The sequence below is a fragment of the Phoca vitulina genome, unplaced genomic scaffold (genome assembly GCF_004348235.1).
Source record: "Phoca vitulina isolate PV1807 unplaced genomic scaffold, GSC_HSeal_1.0 scaffold5, whole genome shotgun sequence".
In the NCBI taxonomy this organism is placed as follows: domain Eukaryota; kingdom Metazoa; phylum Chordata; class Mammalia; order Carnivora; family Phocidae; genus Phoca; species Phoca vitulina.
Window position 1 is genome coordinate 70,721,062 of NW_022589708.1, and position 20,640 is coordinate 70,741,701.

General features: G+C 35.1%; 1 protein-coding gene across 5 annotated transcripts in view; it reads left to right on the forward strand.

Annotated features, from left to right (window-relative positions):
• Nucleotides 1–20,186, forward strand: part of KATNAL1 (katanin catalytic subunit A1 like 1) — a 79,021-nt gene extending 58,835 nt beyond the window's left edge. For all 5 annotated transcript variants that reach the window (XM_032403259.1, XM_032403257.1, XM_032403256.1 and 2 more), the window contains exons 10-11: nt 14,346–14,472; nt 16,077–20,186. In XM_032403259.1, the coding sequence (XP_032259150.1) occupies nt 14,346–14,472; nt 16,077–16,275 (326 nt within the window). In that variant the 3' untranslated portion in view covers nt 16,276–20,186. The remainder of the gene's footprint in view (nt 1–14,345; nt 14,473–16,076) is intronic.
• The last annotated feature ends 454 nt before the right edge of the window (nt 20,187–20,640 follow it).

The window sequence follows — 20,640 nt, forward strand, 5'->3', positions numbered from 1 at the left end:
GTCGTTTGGCATTCCACTTAAAGTTTATAACATCACAAAACCAATTTGTAATAGATGGAAAGAAAGGCCACAGTAGTACTCTGTTGAAGTTCCTTACATTTCAGAGCAGTTCTTATATTCAGAGCAGTATTTTTTTTTTTTTTAAGATTTTATTTATTTATTTGACAGAGAGAGACACAGCAAGAGAGGGAACACAAGTAGGGGAGAGAGAGAGAAGCAAGCTTCCTGATGAAGAGAGCCCGATGTGGGGCTCGATCCCATGACCCTGGGATCATGACCTCAGCCAAAGGCAGATGCTTAATGACTGAGCCACCCAGGTGCCCTGAGAGCAGTATTCATGTTAATAAATTTGATAGGATATCTAAAGTTTTACTTTTAAATTTAAAGTCCTCATTAAATCTTAAGTGATTAAAAATAAAGTTCTCTTGGGGTTTTCTTAAAAATATGCTGCTTTGAAAAATATAACTTCATCCTATTGATGACTTGAAATTTTCAGAAGCGAATTTTTTTCTTTTGTACTGAGATAAAATTTACATGGAATGAAATGTATAAATCTTAAGTGTGTAATTGGTGAGTTTTGTCAAATGAATATTCCTGTTTAATCAATACTCTACTCAAGATGTAGGATATTTCTGTCACCCCATGAAGTTTCTATGTGCCCTCTACCAATTAATTCAAACCCTGAATAGGTATTAACCTTTTCTGATTTTTATCACCATAGATTAGTTTTACCTATTATTAAACTTCATATAAATGGAATCATAACATGTGTACTCTTGTGTGTCTGTTACTGTCACTCAACATAATGTTTTGAGATTCATCCATGTGGTTACATGTATTGGTATTTTATTCTTGAAATGATTATACCACAATTTATTCCTTTTTTGATGGACATTGGAGTTATTTCTAGTTTGGGGCTATTATGAATGAAGCTATAAATATTCTTGTACAAATCTTTTTATGGATAAATGTTTTTGATCCTTTTCAGTAATATAACTAAGAATAAAATAGGTGGGTCCTAGGGTAGGTATGTATATATTTAACTTTGTAATACTCAAACTGTTTTCCTAAGTGGTTGTACCATTTTACACTTACACCATCAATGAATGAAAAGTCCAGTATTTTCATATCCTTGCCAACATTTGGTATGGTCAGTATTTTAATCTTAGTCATCCTACCAAATTGTATCTCTCTAATGACTATGTGGAGTGCCTTTTTTGTGTACCTCTTGGTCATTGGTATATCTTTTGTGCAGTGTCTTTTCAAGTCCTTTGCTCAGTTTTTAATTAGTTTATTGTTTTATTAATGCTATGTAGTTCTTCATCAGATATGCATTGTGAATATTTTACTCCAGTTTGGTTTGCCTTTCAATTTTCTTTATGGTGTCTATTGATAAGAAGTTTTAATTTTGATGATGTTCTCTTGTCAAGTTTTTCTCTTACGGATAGCTCTTTTTTTGTCATAGGAGATCTTTGCTTACCCCGAAGAGCAAAGGTTTTCTCCTATTTTTCTTTTAGAAACTTTAGTTAAATCTATGATCCATCTTGAAGTAATTTTTGTATATAGTGTCAGAGATTGAATTTCACTTTTTTTTTATATATATGCCGAGTTGTTTTAGCATTACTTGTTAAAAGGAGTTTTCTTTTTCCATTGAGTTATTTTGACACCTTTGTTGAATTGTTTTGCTATGTATGTGTGGGTTCTAGTTCTCAGTTCTCTGTTCTGTTCCATTGATTTAAAAATAAGTATAGGGCTATCTAGTTAGGTTATCTATTTTTTCTTTTTTTTTTAAAGATTTATTTATTTATTTTAGAGAGAGAGAGAGAGCAGGGGGTGGGAAGGGCAGAGGGAGAGAGAAACTCCAAGGAGACTCCCTGCTGAGTGCAGAACCTGATGTGCGGCTCAATTTCACGACCCTGAGATCAGGACCTGAGCCAAAACCAAGAGTCGGATACTTAACCAACTGCACCAGCCAGGTGCCCCTCTGTTTTTTCTTGAGTAAGCTTTGGTAGCTTGTCTTTCAAAGAATTTGTCCATTTCTTCTAAATTGTCAAATTGGGATTTGACCTAATACAAACATACAAGCTGACTAAAGGGTTTATGTGAGGCTGTTGATTTCATGTCTGGTTCTGGAGCCTGAAGTCAATAGTGAGGGCAGTTGGGAAGAGAAGATGAAGTGGTGGAAACAAGGACAAAGTATAACCTGTGTGGATGAACTGGAACCTCATGAGGATAGACTGGAACCCATGTTGGGCTCTCATTGCTTCTGAGACTTCCAACTTTGATGACTGGGGTGTCCTATTGTAACAGTACTAAATATATACCTGGCTAAGGAGTCAAAAAAGCTGAAGGAGGAAATCTGGCAGGAGCTGCTCCATACTAGTAGGGTGAGTCAGAAGATAAGTGACAGTATGCTTGAACTGCAAATGCACTTCACGCCCTGAACCAACTTTCTTTCAGATTTCACCCATAATGACTCATGTGGTCCACACTGAACCAGAGCTATGCAATGTAAATCCTGGGAAATGAAATTACGGCTTTGCTTAAGTTAACATAATACAAATCTACACACTTTATTTTCTTCTTGTCTGTAGAATTTACAGTAATGGCTCAGTTTTCATTCCTAAAATTGGTCATTTGTGTTTTATCTCCATTATTCTTGATCATCTTGCTAGAGATTTATCAATATTATTAATCTTTTCAAAAACCTAATTTTTTGCTTTGTAATTTTTCTGTTGCCTATTTCAGTGACTTTTTTCCTCTTATTTTTATTATTTCTCCATTATACTTTGAGTTTAATCTTTTTCTGAAGTAAGGAACTTATACTATTGGTTTTAAACCTTCTTTTTTTAAATATAAATATTTAAAGCTGTAAATTTCTCTTTATGCACTGCTTTGGCTTTATCCCACCAATTTTGCTATAGCATATTTTCTTTGCTATTCATTTCTAATTTTCCTTTTTTTATTTCTAACTTAATTCCACTGTAGTCAGGGATGTCAATTTTTAAATTTTATTGAATTTATGATTCAGCATATTCTTTCTTGGTGAATGTTTATTCTGTACTTGTTGATGATAATATTCTATAATTGTTGGTCATATCAAGTTAGTGTGATAATATTGTTCAAGTCTTCTAGATCCTTACTGATTTTTTTTACTCTGGTTTTTCTACCAATTACTTAGAGTGGGTTGTTAAACTCTTCAGATATTATTGTGAATTTGTTTATTGTTTGCTTTAATTCCGTCAATTTTTGCTTTATGCATTTTGAAGTTCTATCATTAGGTACATAAACAGTTATAATTGGTATATCTTCTTTGTTCTTCTACCATTATGAAATGTCTCTACTTAGACCCTTTGACTTGATGTGTACTTTGATAATAATACAGCCTCATGATCTTTCTTTTGCTTATTGTTTGCATGATATATCTGCTTTCTTCCTTCAGTTTTCACCCTGTCCTTGTATTTGCAATGCAGTTCTTGTAGACAACATATAGTTGGGTCTGGCTATTTAGCCACTTTATTTCTGGCTTTTAATTGGAGTATTTAGTCCATTTAAATATAATGTAATCATTGATATGGCTGTGTTTAAGTATGCCATCTTGCGATTTTCCTTTTTGTTTCTCTGTGTACCTCTTTTCCTAATTTCTTTTGATAATTGACTTTTTTAGTATCCACTTTAATTCCTTTATTGGATTTTTACCTATACCTATTTTTTTTTAGCAGTTAATCTAGGGATTACAATATGCACCTGTAACTTTTCACAGCTGACTTTGAGCTAATATTATACCATTTCATGTAAAATATAAGAACTGTTTGCCTCCCCCGCCCCCAGCCTTTGTGCTATTTTGTCATGTATTTTATACCTACATTCATTATAGATCCCACAATATAATGAAATTTAAATTGTTAGTTTAAACTTCAATTAAGAGGAGCACAAAAAATAGTGTTTTCTATTTGCCTACATATTTAACACCCCCACTGCTCTGCTTTTCTATTTTAAGGTCCACATTTCCATCTGGGTTCATCTCCCATTTTCTAGAAAACTTCCTTTAATATTTCTTCTAGTTAAGGTCTGCCAGCATCCAGTTCAGTTTTTGTTATTTGACATGTCTTTCTTTCACCCTTATTTCTGAAGGATATTTTTAATTGATAAATAATTCTGGGTTGGAAAAAGTTTTTTGTTTTGTTTTTTCTTTGATGTCATTTTGTCATCTTCTGGCCTCCACTGGTTTCTGATGTGAGGTCCGCTGTCATTCACACCATTGTATGTAATGTATATTTTTTCTTCTGGCTATTGTTTTTTTAAACCGACTTTATTGAATAATGATTTATCTATAATAAACTTTATCCACTTAAAATTTGATGATTTTGACAATTTTATACAGCCCTGAAACCATACCACAGTCAGGATGTAGAACATATCTTTCATTCTGAGATGATTTTTTGTGTCCCTTTGCAGCCCATTCTCCTCTCTCCCCAACACCTTCTACCTCAGGCAACCATTGATCTGATCTTTGCCACCATAAATTATTTTGAATTTCACAAGCAGGATCATACAGTATGAATTGTTTTGGGACTGTCTTTTTTCATTCAGCATAATTATTTTGAGATTTATTAATGTTATTTTTTTTTACTGGTGGGTAAGATTTCATTATATGGCCATATTACAGATTATTTATCCATTCTCTTATTGATGGATATTTAGGTGGTTTCTGTTTTGGAACTGTTGTAAATAAAGCTGCTGTCAACATTCATGTTCAATTCTTTGTGTGAACATATGTTTTCAATTCTCTTGGATAAATACCTAGGAGTGAAATAACTGGGTCATGTGATAGTATATGTTTATAGAAACCAGGTTGGAATTTTCTTGAGTGGTTGTCCTCTATGGTTTTTGTTTTGTTTTGTTTTTTTTTTTAGGCAGGGAGGGGCAGAGGGAGAAGGAGAGAGAATCATAAACAGCTATTGGGGGAAAGACATGCTTTGTGGTACAAAGGTAGGAATTTAGCTTTCTTTGAAATAGTGGAGAAGAAAATAGATTTGGCTGACTGAAAGGCTTTCTTCTAAACTTCTTTTCCCTTATGAAAACATTATGTCCATTATAGGTAATCATTTTTGGGTGCTTCTCTTTGCTCATTATTAGTCTGAAGGTGTGTACCTTGTGACCGTAGAACTTGAGAAATTGCTTTCTCCTGAAGTGTATCCAAACAGGTAATCATAATTAGAACTCCACTCTTTCTCTATTAGTTCAATAGGTGTTTACCTAGCTCTTTGTTGTTAGACATTTATTATTATTGCGGAACTCAGATCTCATGACCCTGAGATCATGACCTAAACTGAAATCCAAGAGTTGGATGCTTAACTGACTGAGCCACCCAGGCTCCCCTCTTCACGGTTGTTAAGATATTCTGTTTATCTTTTTGCTTTCAGCAATTTTACTATGATGTACTCTGTGGAGTTTTCCTTTTATTTATCCTATGTATGTTGGACTTTGATATTGTTGCACAGGTCACTGGGACTCCATTACATTTTTTTTCAGTCTTTTTTTTTAATTCTTCAGGTTGGGTAATTTCTGTTCATTTATCTTCATGTTCATTGACACTTTCTTCTGCCATTGCTAATCTTTTAATCTCATCCAGTGAATTTTTCATTTCAAACGTATTTTTCAAATCTAGCATTTCCATTTGGTTATTTATTATAGTTTCCATTGCTTTGCTGGGATTCCCCAGATCTTAATCCATTTAGTCTATCCCTTTTCCTGTAATTCTTTGAGATTTTTCCCTTCAAAAGGTGGAGCTTAGTTCCCCTCCCCCTGACAATGTACTGGACTTAGTGATTTGTTTCTAAGGAATAGAATATGGGAGAATGATGCTGTAAGTGACTTCTGAGGCTAAATCATAAAAAGGATAGTTTCTGCCTAGCTCTCCCTCTCTCAGATTATATGCTTTTGGGGAAGCCAGCTGCCATACCACGAGGACAAATAGCCTAGGGAGAAGCCCGCATGGGAAGAAACAAGTCTCCCACCGACAGCCAGAACTAGCTTACCTGTTATGTGAGTTGGTCTTTGGATGACTATAGGCCTGGCTTGTACATTGACTAAGATTTCATGACAGACCCTGCATTAGTCAGGGTTCTCCAGAGAAACAGAACCAATAGAACATGTATATAGGGACAAATTTATTTTAATGAATTAACTCATGGAATTACAGAGACTGGGAAGTCTAAAATCTGCAGGGTAGGCTGGCAGGCTGGAGACCCAGGGAGGAGTTGATGTCACAATGCAAGTCTGAGGGCCCTCTTTGGGCAGAATTCCCTCTTGCTCTGGGCAGGTTTGGCTTTCGTTCTGCTTCGGCCTCCAGCTGATTGGATGAGGCCTTCCACATTATGGAGAGCTGTCTGCTTTACTGAGTCCACCAATTTAAATATTAATCTCATACAAAAACATCCTCATAGAAACATCTAGAATAATGTTTGACCAAATATCTGGCCAAGTTCACAAAATTAGCTCTCGTAGACAAAAAAAAAAAAAAGACTAAAAAAAAAAGTGAGAGCTTTTTAGCTAAGTTTCTCCCAAATTCCTGATGCACAGTAACTGTGAAGATAATAAATTGTTATCTTAAGCCAATAAACTTTAGTATAATTTTTTATTCAGAAATAGATAATTGATATACTACTTTATAGTTTTTGTCAGCCGATTCTTACATCTGGAACATCAGTTTCTAGAATTGGCTACTTTTTAATTTTCTTAATTGTGGGTCACATTTTTCTGTTTCTTCACATGTCCAGTAATTTCTATTATATGCTCTACATTATAGGGTGTCTGGATTATGTTTTCCTTTGAAGGGCATTGAATTTTGTTCTGGCAGGCACTCATATTCTTGGCAGAACTTAAGAAAAAACTACAGTTATTTGCTGTCTGTTGGCTAATGCATGAAAACAGTTGCCTCTTATCTCTTGTTTTATATTTGTTTACCATAGAAAGACAAGTCTGGTACCAGTTTTTTCATGATGGCCAGAATGGAAGCCTCACCTGTGACTTTTTTCTTTTTTTAAGATTTTATTTATTTATTTGACAGAGAGAGCACAAGCAGGGAGAGTGGCAGAGGGAGAAGGAGAGGGAACACGCTCCCTGCTGAGCTGAAGGCAGATGCTCAACCGACTGAGCCACCCCGGCGCCTGAAACTTAATTTTTTATAACATATTCCTTACTCACTTTCTTGACTAGATCTCAAGACTCTATTATGTAATTAATTGGTAGATTTCTAGCTCATAGTTTCTGACTTATATTGTCTTTCCATTAATACTAACAATCTCGTTACTTGAAAAATGTTCTTTTTCTTAAAACAGTGCTTAAATTACTTGTTGAACTTAATAATAAACTTACTTAAAGCAGTAATGAAAGTGATTCAATTTAGAAGCTGTAAGCCACCCTGGAATATTCCACCTCCCAGAAGCAGCTCCTCAGTTCCTGGCTTGCTCTCATATTAGCCACATGAAGGTTTGAAATTTGAGTGGTTTGTTATCACTTCTGATTTAATGTTTCTTTCCTTTCTCTTTTTTCCCTTTTTTCTCTTCCTTGTTTTCTAAGCCAAATATCTGTGTGCTATCTAGTGTATTTTTATGAAATGGGTTTTAATTTTACTACTGTGTACAATGATTATAAATAAGAAATTAATACTAATGGGGGAAAATAAAAGTTTTACTACTTGAACTGACATCATTTAAACTTTGGTACTTTGAACTTTAATTCACCGTAATAGGGAGGAAAAAATGTAACTGGAAAAATAGATGATGATAGCAATTTTATAAACTGCTGAGGAGAGCTTAGCTATTGGGGGAAAGACATGCTTTGTGGTACAAAGGTAGGAATTTAGCTTTCTTTGAAATAGTGGAGAAGAAAATAGATTTGGCTGACTGAAAGGCTTTCTTCTAAACTTCTTTTCCCTTATGAAAACATTATGTCCATTATAGGTAATCATTTTTGGGTGCTTCTCTTTGCTCATTATTAGTCTGAAGGTGTGTACCTTGTGACCGTAGAACTTGAGAAATTGCTTTCTCCTGAAGTGTATCCAAACAGGTAATCATAATTAGAACTCCACTCTTTCTCTATTAGTTCAGTAGGTGTTTATCTAGCTCTTTGCTGTTAGACATTTATTAGGTACTATGGGAATAAAAACAATGTACAAGCCTTGTCCTTAGAGAGCTCACGATGCAGTTAGTTGGAAGGTAGCCATACACTTAACCTAACTGTAGGGAAAACAGTGTAACGTGATATTAGTGTTTTCCATGGTACTTTTTTTTTTTCAGGTTTTTTAATTTAAAATTCCAGTTAGTTTATTCCAGTCCAGTGTAAATTCCAGTACAGTGTAATATTAGTTTCAGGTGTATAACATAGTGATTCAACACTTACATACAACACCTGGTGCTCATCACGACAAGTGCACTCCTTAATCCCTGTCACCTATTTAATCCCCACCTCCCCTCTGGTCCATGGTACCTTGGAGTGGAGAATGAGGAATAATAAATTCTGGTCAAAGTGCTTTGGGGAGACTTCATGGAGGAAGTTACATTTTCACTAATTTTCATAGAGAAAAACAAACAAAGGTGCAGTTGCTTGAAGATGAATAGACAGGTAGCTCTTGTAGCTGGAGCATCTGGTAGGATAGAAGGGTCTGGGATAGACAAAACAATAACATGTGGAAAGACGAGAGACCTGAAAGAAAGATTTCTAAATCTAGGGTAAAATTAATGGAAAGAAAGATTATATGAAAGTAAAAAATAGTTGAAGGACTAAAATTTTATGAAAAAAGCAACCCATGAAAATAAATTTTTAGTTGGAAAAGGAAAGAAGTATAAAAATGAGAGTAGATAAAACTAAAGGCACCCTGAGGCCTCAGCTGGAGCTTGTCTTTCTGGAGCACTTCCTTTTTACCCTGTGGCCATTCCCTGTGGCCTGGGCTGCTTCAGGCGTAGTGGGTTTTAAGATAGTCAGATTTCATACATAGGTAGCTCAGGGCTCCAGATGTTCCACCGGAAAAAGGTAGTAGGGGCATCGCTTTTTATAACCTAGCCTTAGAGGTCATATAGTGTCACTTCTGCTGTACCCTGGGTTGAAGCATTTACAGCCCCATTCGTTTTCAAGTTAGACTACCTCCAGGTGGGAGAGTGGCAAGACCACATTGTAGGAGCATGTGTGGGATGAGACTGTTGCGGCCATCCTGGTGAATACAATCTGCCATAGTTCACAAAAGGCAAAACAACAGGCAGAGCTACAGCTCGGCCTTACACTAAGTCTCTTCTTCCTTTGTGCATCTAAATTATAGCAGCAAGCGCCTGGTCAGCTTAACTCCTTTTTCAGCCCCTTTCATTTAACTGTATTTTGCTTTTAGAATAATCTCCCTAAATCACTGAAATGTCATAGAGTCTCTTAGACTCTGAGTCTAACTTCCTATCACATCAGGGTCAGAGTGCTTTTTGGTTCATACCTTATCTGTCTTAATTGTGTTTATTTCCATTTCTCAGTCCTCCTTTGTACTTCCCTACTTACCTTTCCCCCCCTCCCACAACTCTGGTATGCTCATGCTTCTTCTTACTTCTATGTCATTATTTATGGTACTCCCATTTCCCAGATTGTTCTCTCTCTTTGCCTCTATTTAAATGTTATTGGGGCCCCTGGCTGGCTCAGTTTGTATAGCATGTGACTCTTGATCTTGGGGTTGTGAGTTTGAGCCCCATGTTGGGCATGGAGCTTACTTAAAAAGAAGAAATTTCAAGAACAAAAAATCCAGTGGGGTGCCTGGCTGGCTCAGTCAGAAGAGGATATGACTCTTGATCTTGGGGTTGTGAGTTTGAGCCCCACGTTGGGTGTAGAGATTACTTAAATAAATAAAACTTTTAAGAAAAGTTTATTGATTTTTTTCAAAGTTGACATTAAAGCATGCTAATTCTATGAAGGTTTTTTTGGCCTGGCCTATCTCCCTTGTGTAGAATTTACTTCTCTGGGTTATCTGTGTCTCAGATGGTCCTTAATAGAAGGGATCTGGGTTTTCTATGTCTCTCTCTAATCTTGTTTGTTGACTAGCCAATGGTGGTGGTGGTGCGGGGGAAACAATGAACATTTTTTGAGTGCTGACTGTGGGCCAGGCTTTACATGTATTAACTTATTTAACCCTCACAACAGTCTTCTGCAGTAGATTCTGTTCTTATCTTTATTTGACATGTGAGGAAACTGAGGCACTGAGGGGTTAAGTATCCCACCCAGTGAGGCAGAGCAGGGCTGTGAGCCCAGACAGTCTGGCCCCAGAGCACATACTTGCTGTCTTCTGCGCTGGACTGCCAAGTGTGCTTAAGAAGAATTGTTAGTATAAGAAGTGTATGATCCTTTTAACGATGTTTATTTAAATTTAGAATGTGTACTGACTTGGTTATGTGGCATTCGCAGTTCTTTATTATTAACATAATAATTTCTGGTTAAATCCTTCTACAATATCATTCAGTTTTATACAATTGATAAATCCTACTTGGAATCTTCTAACAAATCACTGATACAACCAGAATTAAAAGTTATTTTCCCCAGATTATAGTTACTAGGGAAAAAGATGCTTCCTACTATGCAGGCCTTCCCTTTGAGCAGGCTTATGCCCCAAAGTTCATTTAAGGTGACTGACTGGAACTTTGTTTCTGTGGGATAATACATTATATTGAACTTGGTGTTCGAGTTCTTAGGGCAGCCTGCAGTAAAACATTTTGATTTACAAATATGGTGATACTCTAACTTTAGGACTAAGAGAGCAAAGTGATATTTGTCTGCTAACATTCACTTGCTATGCATGGAGCACTATGAAATCACACTTAGGTTAAAGTCGGAGTTCTTACTGAGGCATCAGGAGCACAACCACTTTCTGTAGCAGCAAACCTAGGGGCTTCCTGCCCTTCCCTCTTTTTTCCCACTCCCCTCTTGCTGACCATCTGAGTGCAGGACTTCTTTGCCTCTATACCATAGTGAACTGTAAGGTGGGCCTTTTGGCTGGGGATGATCAAGGATAAGGAGCTCTCAAGAATAAGGAATTCTGGAGGTAAAGATTTCTGACTTAGTACTCGTTCTTTTTTTCTGGCAATCCCGGATAATGCCTGCTTACTTCTCTTTCACTGTGGCTGCTCTTTGCATTGCTTTGCTTTGTCTTACTTTTTGTGTGTGATTGAGAAATATAACTCATTATAGAACTAAATTGTATTAAAATTTAGTTCAGTCCATCCAATAATTGGCAAACAACCATGTAACTACTTTCTAGGGCAAGAAATGGAGCATTATCAGACCTCAGAAGCTGCCGGTATATTCTTTCCCTAGCATACCTCCCCCTGGTGGTAATCACTGTTATTCCTTTTATGGAAATAATTTATTTTTATCTTAAAATTTTCTCACCTAATAATGTATCCCTAAACAAAGTTTTATCTTTTTTTAAAACTTAAATTGAATCACACTAATTATGTTTATTTGTATTTTGCTTCTTTTGTTCAAGTACATTTTTAAGATTCATCCATATTATGGTATCTAGATGCTGTGCATTTTTGTTGCTGTATAGCATTCCATTGTATTAGTCAGCTAGGGCTGCCATTACAGAGTAGCACGGACTGGGTGGCTTAAACAACAGAAATTTATTTTCGCAGTCTAGAAGTCCAGGATCGAGCAAGGTGTTGTTTCATTCTGGGGCCTCTTTCCTTGGCTTATAGATAGCCATTAGATAGCCATTTTCTTCCAGTAGTCTTCCACCGTGTATGTCCTAATCTCCTCTTCTTGTAAAGACACCAATCAGACTGGATTAGGGCCCACCCAGATGACTTCATTTTACTTTAATCGCCTTTTTAAAGGCCCTATCTTCAAATACAGTCACATTCTGAAGTATTGGAAGTTAGAGCTTCAACATAAAACTTCGGGGGTTGGGGTAGACATAATTCAGCCTATAACATCCATTATGTCATTATACAACAGTTATCCATCATATTATTTGGTGGACATTTTGATTGTTTCCAATTTTAGGCAATTATGAATAGTACTGCTATGAATATTTTTATACTTGCATAATGGTGAAAATGCCTAAGTTTCTTTAGGTCGAGATGGAGCATTCCATCCTTGCAGTGAATTGCTGGTCATGTTGCATAGCTGGAACAATAAATAAATCCAATCTGTCTTCCCAAGTGGTTGTTCCAAAGTGGTTGTTAAACGTTATACTCCTACCAGCAAGATAGGGAGTTCCCGTTACTTCACATTTTTCCAAAACCTTAGACTTTTTAAATTTATACCAGTCTCTTGGTGTGCAGTGCTATCTCATTGTGGTTTAATTTTTATTTCCTTCTTTATTAAATAATTTGACTATCTTTTCCTTTAGTAGCCATGTTACTATGTTATTTGATTATAACAAAATCAAATGGCTACTAAAGGAAAAGATATATAACAAATATCTGTTCAAGTCTTTTGCCCATTTTTCTATTAGGTGGTCTGACCTTTATATTTGTAGGAGTTCTTTATATATTCTGGATATAAGTTCTTTGTTACTTATATATGTTGTAAATATCTTCTCAAACTCTAACTTTTGTGTTTTCACTCTATTTACAGAGTCTTGGTGAATTAGAGTTCCTAATTTTAATGTGGTCAGTTTCTCAGTCTTTTCTTTTGTGGGCAACTTCTTGAATATATGTATCTACATATCTATATATATCTTGAGGATATTCACTCTGAAGTCATTAATATATTTCCTGTTTTATCTTCTAAAATGCTTGTAATTTTCCATCTTACATTTAGAGTAGTAATATATCTGGCACCGATTTTTATGTATGGTATGAGGCAGGATGCAATTTCTTTTTTTTTACCCTGTAGATAGTAGTTGTTCTGGCATTTTCTCCCACTGCTTGAACCACATATGTCTTAAATCAGGTGTTCATACTATATGCTTTGATCTGCTTCTACACTCCCTGTTCTGTATCATTGATCTATTTGTTTATCTCTGCAAGAGTATTACACTGATTTGAATACTGTTGCTTTGTAGTAAGTCTTAAATTCTAATAGAGCAGTTCCTCCCACCTCACTTTTGTTTTTCTAGTGTGTCTTGGTTGTCCTTGATTCTTTCCATTTCCATAAACATTTTAATATCTGCCTGTTCAGATCCACAAACAGACCTATTGGGATCTTTACTGGAATACTTTGACTTTATATGATCATTGGGGGAATTGTCAATGTCAGGAAAGATAAAACAAACTTTGGGGAACTGCTTTAGATTAAAGAACACTAAAGAGATATGATAACTAAATGCAGTGTGTATTTTGAGAAAGTCATAAGGGCCTGGGGAAAATGGGGACATTTTAATCTGGATTGTGTATTGGATGATTCTAATATAACAATGTTAAATTTGCTGGTAATGTGATAATTGTATGGATACCTTTGTTCTTAGGAGGTACATGCTGAAGAATTTAAGGTGAAGTGTTGCAATGCCTACAGTTAGCTCTCAATTCAAAAAAGAGGAGGGAGGAGAGAGGAGATGGGAGTGATAATGGCAAAATATTGACAGTTGATGGGCCTAGATGGAAGGTAAATGGGTGTTCACTGATTTTTTTTTTTTTTAACCTGTAGATTTAAAATTTTTCAAAATAAAAGTTGGGGAAGATTACATTTCATTTTACATATCAGGAAATAGTAGAAAGCCAGATGCAACCTACGTTTGCATTATCTTAGTATGCTGTATTAAATAGAAATTTGCCATTAAAACTGATAGTAAAACAGTAAGCATGATTGGTTATTTTATACAATTCTGTAATTCATTTGAGCTTACATAGTACAATACACATTTCAGTCATATTGGAACAGCAAATGTCTGTGGGCTGGCTCTCCAAGTAAAAAAACACATTAATATGTGTTCTGTGCTAAGGGCTGATTTCCTGTATCCTGGGAAATCTTTTTCTATATCACACTAAAAGGTGAGCAAAATGATTCACAGGAGTTACACTCCATGCAATCTAGTTTTATAAAGCTAGGCTAAATGTTGTTTTTTACTAAAAGCATGTTTGGTACTTCAATATTAATGATTTTATTTTTCATAAAGGATCACAGACCCTTTGTTTTCACAGCAAGTATCTTCACAATCTATAAGGAAAACTCTGAGTTTTGTTTCAATTTTTAGTTACTGCAGCCAAGGCACTTAGGATATTCATGAATTCTGAGTCATACAATGAGTTGGTAATACTAGGTGGACTCAAGTTACTGACTCGTCTTTCTTTTCCTGAATGTTAATATGTGATTTCTTATCAAAATGATTTGTAAAGTAAAACATCCAACAGTAACAAAAAAATCTTCTACAGCGAAAGGAAGAACTGATCTGCTGAAGATAAATCTTCGTGAGGTTGAACTGGATCCTGACATTCAATTGGAAGATATAGCAGAGAAGATTGAGGGCTATTCTGGTGCTGATATAACTAATGTTTGCAGGTATTTTTTTAATGATCCGTGACCTTAGATATTAGGTATAGATTTGGCAGGAGGATTGGTCTTAAAGTTAGTATCATTATTAGCCCTTGATGTGAAAACAGCGACCCATTTCCTTGATTTCTTATTTGTCTTGTTTCTTTTCTATATAACCTCATGGGTCATTGTTAGATGAATAATTTTATAACAATATGGTCACCTTTTCTATTCCTTTGATTTTTTAAAAATTTAAATTCAATTAGCCAACATACAGTACCTCCTTAGTTTCAGATAGAGAGTTCAGTAATTCATCAGTTGGTATCCAGTGCTGATCACATCACGTGCCCTCCTTAATGCCCATCACCAATTATCCCATCCTCCCACCCACCTCCCCTCTAGTAACCCTCAGTTTGTTTCCTAGAGTTAAGAGTCTCTCATGGTTTGTCTCCCTCTCTGATGACTACCCATTCAGTTTTCCCTCCCTTCCCCTATGATCCTTATTCAACATATGAGTGAAACCAAGTGATAGTTGTCTTTCTCTGATCTATCCTTTGATTTTAAAGAAATTGTACTTAATTTGGCAATAATGACTTTGACAGGCCAAGGTCAGTTTAGCCCTGAATTGGAGCCTAGTTGCATCAACATAAAATAATATTAGTTTTGGTTGGCATTATTTTACCACATGCAGATGAGCAAGCAAAGTTGCATCAGTTTAAGCTGGGAAATACATATTTCATATGTGTAAAATATATCATATATTTCCTTTTCAATTTAGTGACATCATATTTTGTAGACAATTCACATCACTCAATAAGGATTTTCTTTCTTACCTTCTTAACTATACTTAAATTGATAGCAGTAGCCTTTCTTTAAAACTGGAGTATCTGTTGTTTCTCACTTTTTGTACTAGTATTTTTCTTACGTGCATGTAAGTTTAGTGGCACACAAGAAGCTCCCAATAGTTTCTAATATCACTGTGTAAAATATATAAAAATTTGAGGTTTTGGTTGGGTTGGCTTCCTAATAGTTTTTTTGTGAGCATTAATTGTCCAGTTCTTCCAAACCTTCATAATTATTTATAGCTGATCAGAATGGAACTAAAAGTAGGATCTGGAGAAGCCAGGTTTTATCCCTTTAGTTGCCCACCAATGCTCCATGTGGGGGATTCCACATCCACTCTATGTAGATACATTCATGTTCCAGAGAAGGAGTTTCCTGGCTTTACCTCCTCTAATTAGGTCGTAGACAAACTGGTTAAGATTTGAATTATCTTAACATTAGCCATGTGTTCATTTTCAAGTGTGCAATTCAGTATTTCAAAACTCTACTTCTGTTTCCTAACTTTCTTGGCTGCCTTTGAAGAGCAAGTGGGGAAAAGAAAGTTCAGTACTATCTGAGCCCAACCTTGACTTTTAGGATTCATTAATAGTACATTTTATGTTTAAGTCATTTACATCCTGTTTTAACCTTTTCCAAACTGTCAGGATATCTCTAAAATGGGAACTTTTGAGCAGCATCGTAAAAACACATAAAATGATCTTTTGAATGTTTTCTCTTAACTTTGTTACAGTTGACAGTGTTTAAAACATTTGCATCAGTATGGATTCACTGATTTTGTATGTTTTTAGGGACGCCTCTTTAATGGCAATGAGACGGCGAATCAATGGCTTAGGTCCAGAGGAGATCCGTGCACTTTCTAAAGAGGAACTTCAGATGCCTGTTACCAAAGGAGACTTTGAATTGGCTCTTAAGAAAATTGCTAAGTCTGTCTCTGCTGCAGACTTGGAGAAGTATGAAAAATGGATGGTTGAATTTGGATCTGCTTGAATTTCTGTCAGCTCTTTCATTTCTGGTATTTTTATTTATAAAATGTGAAGAAATTCCCTGCAGTTTTTTTTAAAAACAGGTTTAGAACTTTTCATTGGAGAGATGTTTCCCTTAAAGGCAAAAAACCTAAAACCACAAAGAATATAAATGTAGTTGGGAAAGAAGGAAAGCTTACATAGGGAGCCTGATAGTCTCCATCACCGGGCTTTGTGCCGGTACTTCCACGTATTCACGCGTTAATATTGCACATGCAAAGCGGTGTGCAGGGAGGCTGAAGAGCGATCAGTATGCTCTTGTAGAAGCTTGTTTACAAAAGGGTTAGAAGGACCTCTCTTTTTCAGTTGCATTTGTTGCTTTTTGTTTTTTTCTATTCTTTGCTCTGAGCGTGAGGGACCCATGTATGTTGACTTTTAACATCAGAACTGGGTTTGTGTCAAATTCATTATTGTTAAAAATGATAGTTTTGAATTAAATAATGAATTTGTTAGTTAAACCTTTAGAATTTAACTCTTACTGTCACAGTCTGTCATACAGTTGAATTTTTACCCTCTGTTCCCCCACCATTTCTTCTATTAGCTATTTATTCATTTATTCAGCTTTATGATCTCCTCAAGCCTTGTGGTCTTTGAAGCATTTTGTCAGGTTGTTTCTCTGGTCTTTAGTATTTTTTGCTGGTACTTATGTTGGAAGGTTGGGAAGAATATTATGATTGCATAAGAAGCATTTCTTCATTCTTGAATTCTAGGTTTGTTTTCACTTTTCTTTCAATACATTCAAATGGATAAGTCTTTTATTTTCCTCAGCTCTAACAATGTTTGATTTTTGCTGAACTTGACTTTCATATTCTAAATAAATACTTTGATATTCTAAGGAAGTCCACTCTCTTGTGGCTAATGCAAAACAAACAACAAAATCTTTATAGTTTTCCAGACAGCTAGTTTAACAAAATAGCATTGTACATAATAAGTGATGTTCATTTTAAAATTTTAAAATTATTCCTTGTCTAGGTTGAGAACTTGTACACTACAGTAAGATTAGGATAGAAATCTGACATACACATTGAGTTCAGCAGGAATTAGGCAATAAAAAGAGGCCAGAAAAAGTAGATGGCATGTAGGATATCCTGTGTTCATTTTTTTTTAATTACATTTATCCCATTTGGGTTGGACAGCCTTTGCTTTGGATGGTGATGCTTTTTAAAATTTGTATTTGATGCTGTCTTCAATTCTCAGTTTTGGAGAGCACCCAGCTGGTTTAAAACTAAAAATAATAGAACTTTTTAGACACTTAACAAAAAAACTCTTAGTATCTTGCTTTAAAAGATTTTTTTCCCTATTAAGAATTATATAATTTTTAGATAACTTAAGTCTGATTCTAGACTTTAGGATTTTATATAATGCTATAAATTACCCCCCTTTCCTCTGAGAAATAGTTTATAAAAGTTAAAATCATAAGACATCATGATTTTATTTTAATTGAATGAATTCATTTAAAACATTGAAGTAAGTTTTCTTTTATTCATTAACTTTTTAAATAAAGAAATAAATGATCACATTAAGATAATCTTGCATACTGTTGCCATCCAGTAACATATTTTTTTCCCTGAAGTCCCAGGGGCAGCCATTAAAACGTGTGTTTTGATTGCTAAAACTTGTTAGACTGTTTTTCTAGGTTTTGTGTTATTTGCGTTGGCATGTATTTCTTCTTTTTAAAATTCTTCATGGATAATAATATGGTAATTGTGATTTTTAAAAATTATCAGTTAAGTAGTATTTGGACACTCAAGCTTCCTAGAAGTTTATCTTTGCTATGATGGTGAATTGGGTGTGCTTTTTTAATTTTTTATTTCCCTCATTTCTCATTTGGCTCTGTCAGTGGATGGTGATTGCTTTGTATTTCTTAACCCCCTTAAAGGATCCTGAGGAGATTGCTCAGGTGTTCTAGCCAGCCTTTACTGTACATTGTATGTACGCTGTCTTTATCGCAAGACAGTGTGTTGCCTTACCCAGAATGAGAAAATTGTTGTGTTTTGCTTTGTTTTTTTCTATGTTGCATTATCAAATACTTCATCTGAAAACATGAGTGTTTTGGGCTCTGCAACACAATGAGGTTAGGACTGAGTTTTATACAGTTCTGTCTTGCAAATATCAGATAGTTCCTTCGTTCAGCAAATTTATATTGGTTGCTTACCATGTACAAGACCCTCGGGCGGGAGCTCTGTGGCTTACAAAGTTGGACCAGGCTGTGCAGTTCTGACTGGGCACTTTCTATAATTACACTGTGTGGCTTCTGGATCCAACTAATGAAACAAGTTCAGATCTTAAAAGGAGAGGCACAGTAATCTGTGTGTGCTTTGGAAAGATAATATATACAGGTTTTTCTCTTTTTCTCCTTTAAATCTGTTTTAAAATAAGTTTGTTTGAACAGTGTAATTATAATAGATCTGGTGATTTTCACGAACTATTTCCCAAAGTTCATGTTTATTGTAAACATGTACACGTGTAATTATGGTAAACATTTTGCTCTTATAGTCACTTTATTTTTTAAAGGAACTTAGTATAGATGAAATGTACCAGACAAATGGCTTTTAAATGTAGGCTGAAACCTTCTAGAAATCCAAGCAGGAAAACAGACAATGGCATCACAGACTTTCATCTTCTAGTCAGTAGCAGTGTAGACATTCTAGCGTGATCAAAATACACTTTGGACTTGGACCTCTATCTCCAGAAAAAGCAAGACAGCTTGGAAGAGGAAATGTGTTGTGGTCTAGCTGCATAATTAGGGGCTTCAGTTGAGCTCCTGAGATTGCAGTTTTTATGATGTGATATTTGACTGTCAAAGTATAGGCTGAAACCACTAATTACTCAAAAAGTGAGCAAGCAAATATCTGGTGAATCTACTATGAACAAACATACAGGTACTTAAAGAAAAAAAGCGTGTTTACAGCCCCAATGTACAATATAATGCTCACTCTTTCACTTGGCTATATGTAGCCTGACTCTATTGAACGTGAAGTTATTGATATTCTTTAGGTTTTGCACAGCTTGAGTTTGTGTGAACTCCTGCACTGGAAGTTTTTTGTACTATATACTGTTGAATTTAGATGAGAATTGTAAAATGGTAGCCAGTTGGCATAGTTCTGTTTCTCTCTCTTCCACCCTACCTGGAGGTAAAGTGAAGGACTTAGGCAGGTATTTCATATTGTGTGGGCTTTGCCACCTTCAGTATTATCTTGACTATTGAGTCCTTTTTGTGTAATAGTAGATCCCCACTCTTTCTTTTATCTTAGTGATAAATCACCTTAGCCTATATCCTGTGTGATAGGCATAAAATGTTAAGGATATTTGCTGGCCTTTTCCAAGAAAGGGCCACATTAACTTGAATGAAACCTTTTTTTTTTTTTTAGCATTTTTTGTGTCTTTTGTTCTTAACTGTTTTGATTTTATGATTTTTTTTTACATATCACTTAATCTATGATGCACATAATATTTATGTGAATCTAAAAATCTGTCACAATAGAGAAGAATAGGAATTACAGTTGGAGGGCTTGTTAGGGAATAAAAATATTTGAACCCCAAATGTTATATTCTCATCTCCACTAATTATATTTGCAGAAAAAGCTAAAAACTCTGTTAATTACTATATTTACTTATTTATACTTTAAATTGGGCTTTATTTATTTAATTTTTAAAGGCTGTTTGCTTTTAATATTGTTTCTTAATGTAGAAACGGCATGAGCACTTTAAAAATAAAATCCCTAAGATAATAGATACATTTTTAAACATTCACAAATTAACAGTAATTCTTGAAATGTTTACTAGGTTTTTTGGCTCCAGACAACTCTTTAACCCAGTGGTATTTCTAAATTTCCAAGTGACTTGTTAATAAATAAAGGAAAACTAATAAGGTAATGTCATTTATTCTTTTTATTTTACCATTCTCATGTCTTGATCAACCTTATTTCATGTATGTCTATAAATAACCTGGATACTGCTTTGTCATCGGCAGTGTGTAGGTTTTATACATTTGGAAGTTTGGCACAACAAATAGGGAATTAGTATAGAGGTTTTCTTCCTGTAAAAGGGCTTCCACTTGATTCTGTGCTCATAAAATGCGCTTTCATTTTACAACCTCTGAAATGACTAAATATTGCCCTTTGGAAAACCTGAATCTTTGCACTTGTTTTTTCCAGAGTCTACCTCAGTTAACCAGGCATAGTTTTAGGAGGAAATGAACTGAAACCATATTTAAATTCTGTTCATCATCTATGCAGATTTGTTTAAGTACTTCCTTCTCTCTCTCCTCTTGCTCTCCTCCCCCCAACTACCTTTTTTTTAATCTTGAATTTTTTATTTAAAATATTTG